This window comes from Papaver somniferum, chromosome 5 (genome assembly GCF_003573695.1).
Source record: "Papaver somniferum cultivar HN1 chromosome 5, ASM357369v1, whole genome shotgun sequence".
Lineage (NCBI taxonomy): Eukaryota > Viridiplantae > Streptophyta > Magnoliopsida > Ranunculales > Papaveraceae > Papaver > Papaver somniferum.
Window position 1 is genome coordinate 185,024,295 of NC_039362.1, and position 14,370 is coordinate 185,038,664.

Below are 14,370 nucleotides of genomic sequence, written 5' to 3' on the forward strand. Positions count from 1 at the left end.
CAATCAGGTTGTCGAGTAGCTAATGATGATCATGACCAATCAAGGTTGTCGAGTAGCTAATGATGATCATGACCAATCAAGGTTGTCGAGTAGCTAATGATGATCATGACCAATCAAGGTTGTCGAGTAGCTAATGATGATCATGACCAATCAAGGTTGTCGGGTAGCTAATTATATATGTGGGATGTGGGATGTGCCAGAAGTTTTTTTTTTTTTTTTATTTTTGAAGCATGAATATTATTAAAATTTGGAAAGTTGTTATACGAGGGTATGTGATACCCAAAGATTTATCCGTTACAATTGGAATGTGCCGGGAATCTAGAATAGTGGGCTGAATCGTGAAAAACAAGTTTCGGATCAGAGCTGCATCGGGGATGTGCCAGAAGTTGATACTCGTGGATTCAGGGGTATATTGGAAATGATGTGCCCGTGCTTGCTCTCTAATAACGTCTTAAAGAATTTGACTATTTGAAGTCCTATAAATTGTTTGTCCCATCCAAAAGAAACCTGTTTTGAGACATACTGAGTTTTTTTTTGAGACATACTAAATGATGATGCCATCTAGAGTATCCCTATAAGGGGTGTTTATCCATACCAAAATTACTAGGTTACCCTTTCATTAGATTAAATTACACAAATAACCTTCAATTTAATTAAAAACTTAAACTAAAATTAGTTAGATTACTTAAATACCCTTTGACCAAATAAAAACCTAAACAAAAACTAAATCAATCAACATTCAACATTTCTTCTTCATTCTTTCCTCTTCTTCGTTCTTTCCTCTTCTTCATTTTTGCCGCCGAACCCTCTCCATAAACCGATTAATCGTTCGATGAAAAATCTTTGATCGTCGATTAAAACCAAACTACAATGATGGGTAGAACGAAACGTTGAGCTAGAGATCTACTTCCAGACTTTCATGTTGGACTGCAATACAATCAATCAAGTTCTAGGACAAGCGAAGAACAAATCAATTCGAGGGGTGTTGATTCACAAAATCCAGATTCGAATAAACCCCTAATGTATATTAGAAGGTATTTATATAAACCCATCTTGATTTTAATTGTTTTTACTCCATTTGATCGATAGAATAGGATTTCTTAGTTGAAATTAGAGTTTTCAGATGTGGGTTCGGCCCAAATATTTGCGAAAAATTTGGTTTCCATTTTGATACGAATCTAGACTATTTGAAGTTCGTCTAATTCGAGTACTTTTTTTAGGCCGAACTTAGTATCCATAATGTTAATTGAATTGGCTTGTGATTTTTTAACTGCTGGTAGATGCAACTAGGGCTTTGTCATACACAATGTAGTGATTTATAGAAATAAGAAACAATTATAAAGCATATAGAACATGACTTCGATAAGATTCTCATTTTAAAAGAATCTCTTTGAATTGTGATTTGTGGAAGCTTTATAGGATCGGAGACGATTGATTCAGTTTAGAGCCTATTCGTAAAGGTGTGATCAGTCTCTGATTTCACCAACAATAGCATCAAACTTAGCTTTCTCCCTGGGAATCCAAAATGGCCACCTGAAAAAATGGAACTCGTCTATCGATTCCGTGATAGTGCTGCAGCTAATGTTAAACCGGCAACCCTGCAATCTGCCTGTGTACGAGCTCTCTCTTCATGGGCAGCTGTAAGTAACTTTAGGTTTAGAGCACCGGCAAATAGTCGAGAAATTAATAACATTATTATCGGATTCCACAGACTTAGTCACCGTGATTTCCATCCTTTTGATGACCCATTAGGAATTCTCGGCCATGGTTTTGCACCACAAGATGGACAAGCTCATCTGGATGCAGACGAAAACTGCAGTACTGATCTTGACCAAAGCATGATTGATTAGAAACGCTGTGTCTTCATGAACTTGGGCATGTTTTAGGGCTTGGCCATAGCTCCGATACAAATGCAGTTATGTTTTCTGGCATCGGAGGTGGCCAGCGAAAGTGGACACCGACTGCAGACGATATTAATGGAATACGTGCATTATATAGCTAATTGATGGCTGTGGGTCGATCGAGTAACTACAACCAGGGATTAGTATTGATCTCCCTTTCCAAAATGTGCTTCTATATCCTGGCAAGAAAATTATCTCCCATTCCAAAACAAGCTTATTATAGTGGCGATATCGTTTATCAGAGGGACGACATTCTAATAGGATAAAAATGATTATTACATGATCATTTAAGGTGTCCCTTATAAAAAACTGGAAATGACAAATTAACCCTCATAATTGATAACCTAGTTTAGTGATGATAATCAAGTTTAATGTTAATGATTAAATTCACTTATATTAACTCAAAATAAAAACAAAATCATATTTTAGAGTTTAAAAAAAAAAGTTTGGAGATGGTAGAGAAGTTTTAACCCAAAGTGAAGGTCAATCTCAATCAATTGAAGAAATTAACCAACAAAGTGAAAACTCAATGCCTGAAAATGACCAGGTATACTTCTAAATTAGTCCCAACTAAGTTTTTGTTGCTCAAATACGTAAAAAAATTCAATTTCTTATTTTTCAGAGCTAATTACGGTTGGCATTTCGCTCGTAACCAACCGTAATTACCGTAATTCATAGTTACAGTTCATAAAAGATGAACTACCAACCGTAACTGGTTAAATTTGGGGAAAACCTCAATTGTAAAACCAGTTACGGTTGATAACTAAATGCTCGATACGAACTGTAACTCAGTTACAGTTGGTAACCAAATGCTCGATACCAACCGTAACTGAGTTACGGTTGGTAAATAAAAATGGTTACCAACCGTAATTGAAGAAAATTTTCAGATATAAGAACATACGGTAGGTAATTGAACTATTATCAACTGTAATAACATCAAATTCTCCATTTATGGTTCGTAATAGAGTTAAAATCAACCGTAGCTCACATAAACCCAGAAATTTCAATTTCAATTTTCACCTAAAACCCTAATTTCTGATAGAAATGAAACTTAAATCAAACAAAATAAACTAAACCCTAACTGAGTTTTTCATAATGTACCTCATATAAGTCATTACACTTGATTAATTTTCGAATCGCTGATTAATCCAAGACAATGAAATTTCCAGTTTTAATGGAGTTTACGGTTGATGGAGGAGAAGAAAAGATGAAGAAGAAGATGGGAGAAAAAAAACTGATTTGATTTTTACTGATTCATTAGGTTTAAAAATATTTGATTTTGATTTTGGTTGATTTAAGGTGAAAAGGGTAATCTAGTTAATTTACATCCCCTTTAGGACATCCCCTAACCAACTAAAGGGACATTACTATCACAATGTCGCCCCTCTAATAAACCATGTCGCCCCTATGATAAGCTTGTTCCAAAATCCCTACTACTGACAATTATACAATGTGGAACAATTGCTGATTTCACACCTGCAAAACAAGGGTTAAACACAAAAACTGGATTGCGGCTGAGTCACGACCAGGTCGCTCTCTTTAAGACGTTTCGTGGCTCTGCCTTAAGTTTTGTGCAAGCAGCCTCTCTTTGTCACAACAACGTCCCCAGGATAAAACAACCGAGAAAAAACTCTCGTCAATCTCTCACGCACACAGTGAGAAATCGATCACTTTCACTCTTTTAATCTTGCTCAGAAAAACTTGGTCTCTTGATTCTTCGAAAAACAATAGTATAAAAACTTGTGCATTTTCTCTGTTCTCAAAACTGGTTTTTATAACTAAGCCATTAAAACGAAATTAATGAGAATAAATTTTGTTTTAATTTCCACAAATGAAACAGTCAAAACGGTAGTATAATTATACCCGAATCAATGTTATTTAAACACGTAATTAAGGCAGTAAAAGACGTTTCAAAAAACAGTAAAAAGAACTTTCCAAATTCAAGAGACCACCGCTCCGGGAATAATTAAATATATAAATATTATTTTTATATATATCCAATCAGTAGGGGGAGGGATTTGATCCTGAGACCTCACCCTCAAGACCCAAAATACTTAATTACTGGGCCAAACTCGCATTATTGATAGAATATACAAAAGAATTATTTTAAAACATATATCCCAACATACAATGAATGGGAAGTTCGGTTCGCTAGTACATTTCTTAAAAGATTATACAATGAATAGGAAATTCGCTTGGCTAGTACATTTCTTGCAACGAATGAGCAGCCACATGCTTCACATGTAGTCTATCCACAAACTGGGTGCCTTTAACATCTTATGTCAAGGATTCAAGGGTACATTGGAAATGTTGTGCCCGTGCTTGCTCTCTAATAACGTCTTAAAGAATTTGACTATTTGAAGTCCTATAAATTGTTTGTCCCATCCAAAACAAACCTGTTTTGAGGCATACTGAGTTTTTTTGAGGCATATTAAATGATGATTCCATCTAGGGTATCCTTATAAGGGGTGTTTATCCATACCAAAATTACTAGGTTACCCTTTCATTAGATTAAATTACACAAATAACCTTCAATTTAATTAAAAACTTAAACTAAAATTAGCTAGATTACTTAAATACCTTTGACCAAATAAAAACCTAAAAAAAAACTAAATCAGTCAACATTCAACATTTCTTCTTCTTCTTTATTCTTTCCTCTTCTTCGTTCTTTCCTCTTCTTCATTTTTGCAGCCGAACCCTCTCCATAAACCGATTAATCGTTCGATGAAAAATCTTTGATCGTCGATTAAAACCAAACTACAATGATGGGTAGAACGAAACGTTGCGCTAGAGATCTACTTCCAGACATTCATGTTGGACTGCAATACAATCAATCAAGTTCTAGGGCAAGTGAAGAACAAATCAATTCGAAGGGTGTTGATTCACAAAATCCATATTCGAATAAACCCCTAATGTATATTAGAAGGTATTTATATAAACCCATCTTGATTTTAATTGTTTTTACTCCGTTTGATCGATAGAATAGGATTTCTTAGTTGAAATTAGGATTTTCAGATGTGAGTTCGGCCCAAATATTTGCGATAAAAAAGGACGAACCTAGGTCTTTTGAAGAACAGTTCGTCCCAAAATTTGGTTTCCATTTTGATACGAAGCTAGACTATTTGAAGTTCGTCTAATTTGAGTACTTTTTTTTAGGCCGAACTTAGTATCCATAATGTTAATTGAATTGGCTTGTGATTTTTTAACTGCTGGTAGATGCAACTAGGGCTTTGTCATACACAATGTAGTGATTTATAGAAATAAGAAATAATTATAAAGCATATAGAACAAGTTCCTGAAATTGATTTGACTTCGATAAAATTCTCATTTTAAAAAAATGTCTTTGAATTGTGATTTGTGGAAGCTTTATAGGATCGGAGACGATTGATTTAGTTTAGATCCTATTCGTAAAGGTGATCAGTCTCTGATTTCACCACAACAGCATCAAACTTAGTGTACTCCCCCCCCCCCCCCAAAAAAAAAAAAAAAAACTGTCACATTGCTTTTATTGTCCAAGTTAAATTTACAAAATTCTATGAATTGAGTGGAAGTGGGAGTCATGCCCAGATGTATTGTGATTGTAAGGAGCTGATTGTGTTTCTAGTTTCTCTTACAGCCTAAACATCATCTTAACTGAGTGAGGCTCATTTTATAACTCAGATTGCTTAGGTTCTTTGTGATTTAATTTTGCGTTTATTTTTATGGGATGTTTGTAATGCTCGGAACTTAAAACAACCTTAATAGACGTTTGTAGTGCTTGGAATTTTAAACAACCTTGTGTATTTCTCTTTACTGTGGATTTGGACTCTTTGCTTATCTTCAGACACTTCAGTATTGGCAGTCTTGTGCATTTAGCTTGTCAGAGATTACTGCAAATTTAAGCAACCATGCTTTATATGGTGGTGCTGAGAAAGGTAGTTGTGAACATGATATAAAATCTAGAATAATGGATTATTTGAATATACCTAAGAATGAATATGAGATTGTTTTTACTGTTAGTAGAGGGCCTGCTTTTAAATTATTAGCTAGATCTTATCCATTTCAAATCAACAAGAAATTGTTGACTATGTTTGATCAACAAGAATGAATATGAGATTGTTTTTACTGTTAGTAGAGGGCCTGCTTTTAAATTATTAGCTAGATCTTATCCATTTCAAATCAACAAGAAATTGTTGACTATGTTTGATTATGAGAGTCAATCCGTAAATTGGATGGCTCAATATGCATTATTATTTAACTTGAAAAGTGAACTTTCTTCTTTGTGTTAGGAAACAAGCCAAAAGTGGTGGGAGAGTTGTAATTCAAAAGGACAAGAAGAAGAGGTCTATGGAAGTAACCTCTTGTAATGTTAGAACTCCGCAACCTCGTGTAGGAAACAAAAATTTGGGTGCACATAAAAGAGGAACTACAACCTCTGATACAGAGGATGGAGAGACAGAGATACCACCAGAAGGAGAAGTTCAGGGAAGTCGAGCTAACAAGGAAAATACTATTGTAATTAAAAAGACCGGAAGCGGAGGTGGATTACAAGGTAACATAAATAGAGATGAAGATGAAGATGAGCAACGAAGACCACAAAGGGCTGGAAAACAAGTCGTTGAAGATGAAGAAAATGAAGATGAAGATGATGAAGAAGAAGAACCACCACAACCACAACCAAGAAAAAAAGTAAACCAACAGAAAGTTGCTAAAACACGGAAGAAAAAGCTTCATATTCCCGATGATGATTACGTAATACCTATCCAGAGGAACGCCCAAACACTTGGTCTTCCTCCATATGGAGGAAAGGTTTTGATTGGTTACGAGGAGTCGTGGGAAAAGCGAATATATGAGACTCCGGATCATAGGGGTGATGAGTGTCAAATATTGTATATATTTATCCCTTTTTGTTGGCATTTTAACTCATCTTTTGTGCATTAATTCTACATTTTATCCCATATTCTGTATTTTCATTGTTTTCAAGAATAAATATTTTTATTAATTAATTTTGCATTTTTAGGTAATAAATAAAGTTCGGAGAGTCATGGAGCGAAAAGAGCAGAAAAGTATGAAAAGCCGGGAGAAATTACCAAGAAACCGCGAAGAGTGGTGCGCACAACCTCATTTCTACACACAAAAGCGCCTCCGTTCTCAGCCATCAGATCAGTTCTCAGCAAGCATCCGATGGTCGCTCCTTCAATCGCGCATCAAAATCTGAAGCTCCTATCACATACCATAGCACCTAAATTCTAAGCCTTCAGATTAGATCACATTTAGATCCACGGTCGCTTCTTTGCCTTCCCATCAAATCTCGATATTCCGCTTAACACTACAGCACCTAACCTCGATCTTCGCGTTAACTTGTTGTATTTCACAATCCAACGGTTGAAGTGATTCATCTCTCATACCACCGTTAGATCTCCACCATCTTCACATCCAACGCGTCGCCTCGCTAGACATCAAAGTTTGATGAACCCGCTCAACACCTTAGCCATCGAACCCATCGACCTCAAGCCAAACACCCTCTCTTCCCAAATCATTTTCTTTCTTTCTTCTTCTCCTCCACCCGACAGTTGCAGAGCTGCAACTGCAACACCATGTACGCCACCACCATCTCTTCCATCACCACCTCGAGCTTCACCATCATCCAGCTCCCTAGTATTTCCCTTTGTTCTTAGCATCAACCCTAGGTGCTACAGATAAGAAGAGAAAGCTAGGGCATCAGTAGACGCAATTGGGAGCTGTGGAGCAGAGGAGGAGCAGAGGGAACATCAACAGGCATGGTCGAGCTTATATTCAGAAAATTGGTGAGAGAATTTGATTTTCCCCAAAATTTAGGGTTTCGAATTAGGGTTTGTATTTTTGTTGTAAACTATAAATAGGAACTGATGTGTAGAGAGAAAACTGTTCTTGGACTAGCCAAGTTTCCCCCTAATTGGGTTAGGTTTGATTTTAATTTCATTGTCAATTTTCATCATTTGCATATTTTTCTTCTTGTTCACTGTGTTGTGTTTGATGTTGTGTAATTGTTGATGTGTTGTTAGTTTAATGCTCCTGTTCATTTGTAATTGTTCCTGTTTAGTTCTAGGTGTTAGCATGTTCTAATTCACCACTAGGGTGAAGATGAAACCTTAATGCCACTGTGTAGGAGACTACAATTTTGGCCTCTCATCACTTTGCTCTCACATTGTATGTCAGGCATACATTGTAGTTAGGATACCCCTGTGATTGAAAGTGCAGCAGCCCATGTTAATTGATTATGGTCCAAACCTCAGACTAGTTATGCTCTAATCAGATAGCTAGTACCTTGGGAGGATAATTTGGTTGCAATTGGAATATCCGACTTAGTCTAGGTTAAGAGGTGGAATCAATGCCCTAGTTTGCCATCAACCTTCATTCTCATCCACAATTCCATCTTCTACTGTTTAACTTTGCTTTCTTGTTTTCTTTCATTTGTTTTACTTTCATTTCTTCTCATTTGCTTTACCTGCACTTGCTGCATTACTACTTGCATTTTCTTTACTACTTGCTTCCCCTCCTGCCACTTCTGTTGCATTTCTTCTACTGTTGCAATTGCTGCTGCAGCACTTGTGCTGCTGTGCTTTCCCTTGCTGCTGCCACTTCTTCTGTTGCTGCTGTAGTAGCTTCCTCTGCTGCTGCTGCCTTTCTTGCACTGCTGCTGCCACTCCTTGCCTTGTGCTGCTGTTGCAGTACTGCCTTCTTTTCTTGGCCCTGTGCACTGCTTGTGCTGCACTGCTGCTTCCTCTCCTGCTGCCATTCTTTGTTGCAGCTGTTGTTTTCCCTTGTTGCAGCACTGTTGTTAGCCCAGCTGCTACTGCTTGCATCTGCTCTGCTGTGCACTCAAGCCCAAAGCTCACTTCCAAAAGCCCAGAGCACAATTTGAGCCCAACTGTAAGACCAAAACCAAAGCCCAGTTCATTAAGGCCCAAGTCAAATTCATTGTTAAGGCCCAGCCCAATTCATAAGTGAACAACTGAGCACAAGACTCAGTTCATTCACTGTAAGGCCAGAGCCTAGTGAACTGTTAAGCCCAAGTCATAGTTGAACTGTTGAGCCCAAAGCTCAGACCAGTTTCTAGAACCAAAGCCCATTTGCACTTCAAAGATAACTGAGCCCAAGCTCAGTTCATTTTATCTTTAACAAACCCACTAAGCCCAATTCATTCAAAGGGCATTCAAACCCATTAGCACTCAAACCCCATTTAAGCCAAAAGGCTTCTAAGCCCAAAGCAAATCTAGGAACCCAATTAGCTAAAACACTTCCGAAACACACCCAATCTCTGTGGATCGACCCGTACTTGCACGAGCTACAACTGACGACCGTGCACTTGCGGTATTACTGTAGGCCCGTTTCATTGCTCATTTTATATACACCTTCCGGCCCCAAGTTTTTGGCGCCGCTGCCGGGGATTGGTGCTGTGTTTTATCTGTGTTTTTCTTAGCTATTTTGTATTTCATTTCATAGCATTTGCATCTGCATCTGCTTCATTCATTTGCTGTTGGACCTGCTGTTCTGAACCTGTTTTTCCTCTGCTGGGACGCCACCAAGGAAAAGAACCAAAACCCAACTGGGTTTTTGCAACAATATCAGAGCAGCTGGGCTGTGCTAAAAAGGTAAGCCTAAACCCATTCATTGAGAGAACCCAACCTGTGGGCTTCCAATTTTTTTTGTGGGCTTGTAATAATTAACCCAATTTTTTGGGCTTTTTATTTTTCTATTTTGGGTTTGTAATAATTTATTTGGGCTTGTTGTTTAATTTGTGGGCTTGTATTTATTTTGTGTGGGCTTGTTTAAATTTTTCCATTGGACTTGTATTTTGGACTCTGGGTTTAAACCCAGCTGATAACCGATTGTGGGCCGCAGCCTTCCTTCCATTTCATTAGAGGCTTGCACAGTGGGCTTGCTCCCATTCAAAAACCAAATTTTATTTTCTTAACAAAAAAAAAAAAAAAAAAAAAAAAAAAAATCTTTTTTCCCATTCAAAACCAAAATTTTCTTTGTCCCAATTTTAAACCAAATTTCTTTTATATCCCACCAAAACCAAATTTTTCCCAAAAATCCAAACCCATCAAAAACCAAATTTTTTTAAAACCCATTAAAACCAAATAGTGGGCTTTGTGTCATTTCAAAATGGGCCAACCTCGTGCTCTCCATGAATACATGTATCCATCAATACAAATTCCATTATCATGTATTGTCTTACCTCAAACCAATAACCCTTTTAAAATAAATGCAAGCATGATACAAATACTTCCTATATTTCGAGGGTTCGATTCTGAGAACCCCTATACTCATGTAAGAGAGTTTGAACAAATTTGTCGGACTATGCAACCTGATCATTTGTCCGAAGACTCTCTGAAATTGCGTTTGTTTACATTTTCTTTAAAGGAAAGGGCCAAAACATGGTTTTACGGTTTGAGACCACAATCAATCACCACTTGGGAACAACTCACTAATCAATTTTTCCAAAAAATTTTTCCACATCATAGGACCATCGCTATTCGTCAAAGTATCAATTGTTTTGTCCAATTGGATGAGGAAACTGTTTTTCACTATTTTGAACGTTTTAATGATTTGTTGAGTGAATGTCCGCACCATGGAATTGAGAAGTGGAGACTTGTCGTCATCCTCTATGAGGGACTAGACTTTAAATCTCGAACCATGGTTGAGTCTATGTGTAATGGTGAGTTTATTGATAAATCTGTGGATGATGCATGGAATTTTTTAGCCGAGATTGCAGAGAAAACCCATCAATGGGAATCCGTTAGGGAAACAGGAACAACACCACATGATATGAGTCACCCCATGAATTAGAGTTTTATTCTTGTAATAGCTCCGACCTTAGGATTGAAAATTATCCTAGATTGCAAAATCCTATCATGATGATGATGATTATGATGTTATGTTAGAAGAACATGTCTATACTGAAAATGTTATGGAACCTTTGGGTTCAAATACATTAGGCTTCTCTGCCCCGACCTTAATGCATGATATTTCTTCTAGTATTCCATGTGATGTTTCCCCTGATGTGCCGATACATGAAATAAATCTGTTGATGTTGATAATTCTGATTGTGATCTTGCCAATTTGATTGATGATTGTGAGCATGATGTGACATGTGTAGATGAGTTAGAGATTTTGATTTGATTGATAATGATATGCCTATTCCTACCTAAGTCACAATCTGATGGCCTTCCACCCAACCTAGATTTGGTTTGTACCCATATTGTCAAACCAATTTTTCTGAAAATTCCTAATCTAGGATTGGAACTGTGTGCTTCCCAAGTCCTCTTGGACTATTTTGCTTCAAAATATAACACTTTTAAAGAGCCACAGTTGGAAATTGCATGTTTGCCCATCCCGAAAACAGTCCATTATGAGTTAGACCTTTTGAATCCTGAACCCTAAAATTAAAGATTTTGTGCTTAAAAGTAAACCTGTTGAAAATTTGGTTTAGGGGTGATTCATTCGGTTTTTCACTCTCACTCCCATTTAAGTCCAATTTTAGTGTTTTGAAACTTTCTTTGTCTCTACACTTTTCTTTTGGGTTGATCCTCAACTCTTTAGATTGGTGTATGGTGAATTTTTTGTATATAATCCAGTAGATAAAATTTCTTAAAAACCCTTTTGTTCCTTTTGTATATATTTTGCTAATCCAATGATCTCGGCTGAAATATGTTGGATTTTTGCCTTGAATAACGGAGTTTTAATTCTGCTTTCGCCGAAATCGGGTATTCTCTCTCCTTTTACTCTACTCAGCATGTCCCTTTCCATAAGATGCATTTTAATTCTTTCCATATTTTGAAACATTGAGGACAATGTTTAGTTTAGGTTTGGGGGTATAGAGTAGATGCCACGATAATATGCTATAATTAAAAACGAACTCCTTCTTCTTTTTGAAAAAAGTAAAAAATTCCAAAAAAAAAATTGAAAAATCAAAATTCAAAAAAATTAAAAAAAAATGAAAAAAAAAATCATAAAAAATGGAGCTCATTTACCTTGAAATGTTGACTCTTGTGCAAATATGTATTATTATTAGGAGTCTTAGTCTAGATATTTAGGCACCCTGATTCTAGCACAATTCACATAGTGATAAGAAATTTGCACGCGCACGATCTACCAATACATGTATGGCCTCGATCTTCAAGGTGTTGGATAGGAAGTTACGATTGCCAATCACTTTAGAATACTGAACGAAACTGGACTAGCTTGTTCTTTGGTTGGTTGGGATAGAAGGTGGAGGTTACATTAAGAAAAACAACCATCGAATTTAACTGGGTGCATCAAAAAGGGCTACCTCTTGCAAAGTGTCATGTAATCTTTTGCTTCTTTTTGTTATGTATCAAAAGTGTTTCCTTGTGAAAAAAAAAAAAAAAAAAAAAAAAAAAAAAAAAAAAAAAAAAAAAAAAAAAAAAAAAAAAAAAAAAAAAAAAAAAAAAAAAAAAAAAAAAAAAAAAAAAAAAAAAAAAAAAAAAAAAAAAAAAAAAAATCAATCAGAAAAATACAAAAAAAATCAAGTATTTATCAATTCCATCATCTCTTGTTCCAAAAATAAAAGAGATTTGTCAATGTAAATAAGAGTCATGTAAATAGTCATCTTTTGTTGTTTCTTTTGTAATAAGCAAGGAGGGTGTATGCCATTGATGTACAACGCGAGAAATTGTGAAATACCTCCAACTCATTCACAATTCTCGTAAAGTCCGGACAGCTAGCTAGATTTCGACCTCAGTTCTTAGCCTGAGAAACTATCTCTTGGTGATTAGTAGTCATAACTTCAGATCTTTCTTTACACATGTGTAGATACACTTTACACTCTTATCACATGTCCTTATTTGTTATCAGTGCTAGGATTGTGCCTTCGATAGCTAGATTGACATCTCCATTTTGCTGTGAGCTTAAACTGACTTGCACATGTCACATTTGATGGAATCTGAGCTTATATTTTGACCTAGAACTTTGTAGGTACGTTCTAAGCAAACCTTCACGAGACTTCAACTCGTCCACTAGGGACACTTAGTGGTTTAAAAGGCTTAGTGCATACGCTAAATGCATTCGAGAGACCAGCGACAGTGGTATAGTTAGGATTTCCCTAGTTTTGTTTTACTTGAGGACAAGTAAAATTCAGGTTTGGGGGTATTTGATGAGTGCCAAATATTGTATATATTTATCCCTTTTTGTTGGCATTTTAACTCATCTTTTGTGCATTAATTCTACATTTTATCCCATATTCTGTATTTTCATTGTTTTCAAGAATAAATATTTTTATTAATTAATTTTGCATTTTTAGGTAATAAATAAAGTTCGGATGAGTCATGGAGCGAAAAGAGCAGAAAAGTAGTGAAAAGCCGGGAGAAATTACGCAAGGAAACCGCGAAGAGTGGTGCGCACAACCTCATTTTCTACACACAAAAGCGCCTCCGTTCTCAGCCATCAGATCAGTTCTCAGAAGCATCCGATGGTCGCTCCTTCATCGCGCATCAAAATCTGAAGCTCCTATCACATACCATAGCACCTAAATTCTAAGCCTTCAGATTAGATCACATTTAGATCCTACGGTCGCTTCTTTGCCTTCCCATCAAATCTCGATACTTCCGCTTAACACTACAGCACCTAACCTCGATCTTCGCCGTTAACTTTGTTGTATTTCACAATCCAACGGTTGAAGTGATTCATCTCTCATACCACCGTTAGATCTACCAACCATCTTCACATCCAACGCGTCTCCTCGCTAGACATCAAAGTTTGATGAACCCGCTCAACACCTTAGCCATCGAACCCATCGACCTCAAGCCAAACACCCTCTTCTTCCCAAATCATTTTCTTTCTTTCTTCTTCTCCTCCACCCGACAGTTGCAGAGCTGCAACTGCAACACCATGTACGCCACCACCATCTCTTCCATCACCACCTCGAGCTTCACCATCATCCAGCTCCCTAGTATTTCCCTTTCTTGTTCTTAGCATCAACCCTAGGTGCTACAGATAAGAAAGAGAAAAGCTAGGGCATCAGTAGACGCAATTGGGAGCTGTGGAGCAGAGGAGGAGCAGAGGGAACATCAACAGGGCATGGGTCGAGCTTAATTCAGAAAATTGGTGAGAGAATTTGATTTTCCCCAAAATTTTAGGGTTTCGAATTAGGGTTTGTATTTTTTTGTTGTAAACTATAAATAGGAACTGATGTGTAGAGAGAAAACTGTTCTTGGACTAGCCAAGTTTCCCCCTAATTGGGTTAGGTTTGATTTTAATTTCATTGTCAATTTTCATCATTTGCATATTTTTCTTCTTGTTCACTGTGTTGTGTTTGATGTTGTGTAATTGTTGATGTGTTGTTAGTTTAATGCTCCTGTTCATTTGTAATTGTTCCTGTTTAGTTCTAGGTGTTAGCATGTTCTAATTCACCACTAGGGTGAAGATGAAACCTTAATGCCACTGTGTAGGAGACTACAATTTTGGCCTCTCATCACTTTGCTCT

The 14,370-nt window shown here is 36.8% G+C and overlaps 1 protein-coding gene across 3 annotated transcripts; it reads left to right on the forward strand.

Annotated features, from left to right (window-relative positions):
* The first annotated feature begins 784 nt into the window (after positions 1-784).
* Positions 785-6,829, forward strand: LOC113278319 (nucleolin-like). Of its 3 annotated transcripts, none has more exons than XM_026527188.1 (2): positions 785-1,034; positions 6,170-6,829. In XM_026527188.1, exons 1-2 carry the CDS (start codon positions 1,021-1,023, stop codon positions 6,819-6,821), a joined length of 666 nt encoding a protein of 221 aa, XP_026382973.1. In that variant the 5' UTR covers positions 785-1,020; the 3' UTR covers positions 6,822-6,829. The 3 variants fall into 3 exon arrangements, with proteins under 3 accessions (XP_026382973.1, XP_026382975.1, XP_026382974.1); XM_026527190.1 differs by lacking the exon at positions 785-1,034 and adding an exon at positions 1,286-1,460; XM_026527189.1 differs by lacking the exon at positions 785-1,034 and adding an exon at positions 4,766-4,827.
* The last annotated feature ends 7,541 nt before the right edge of the window (positions 6,830-14,370 follow it).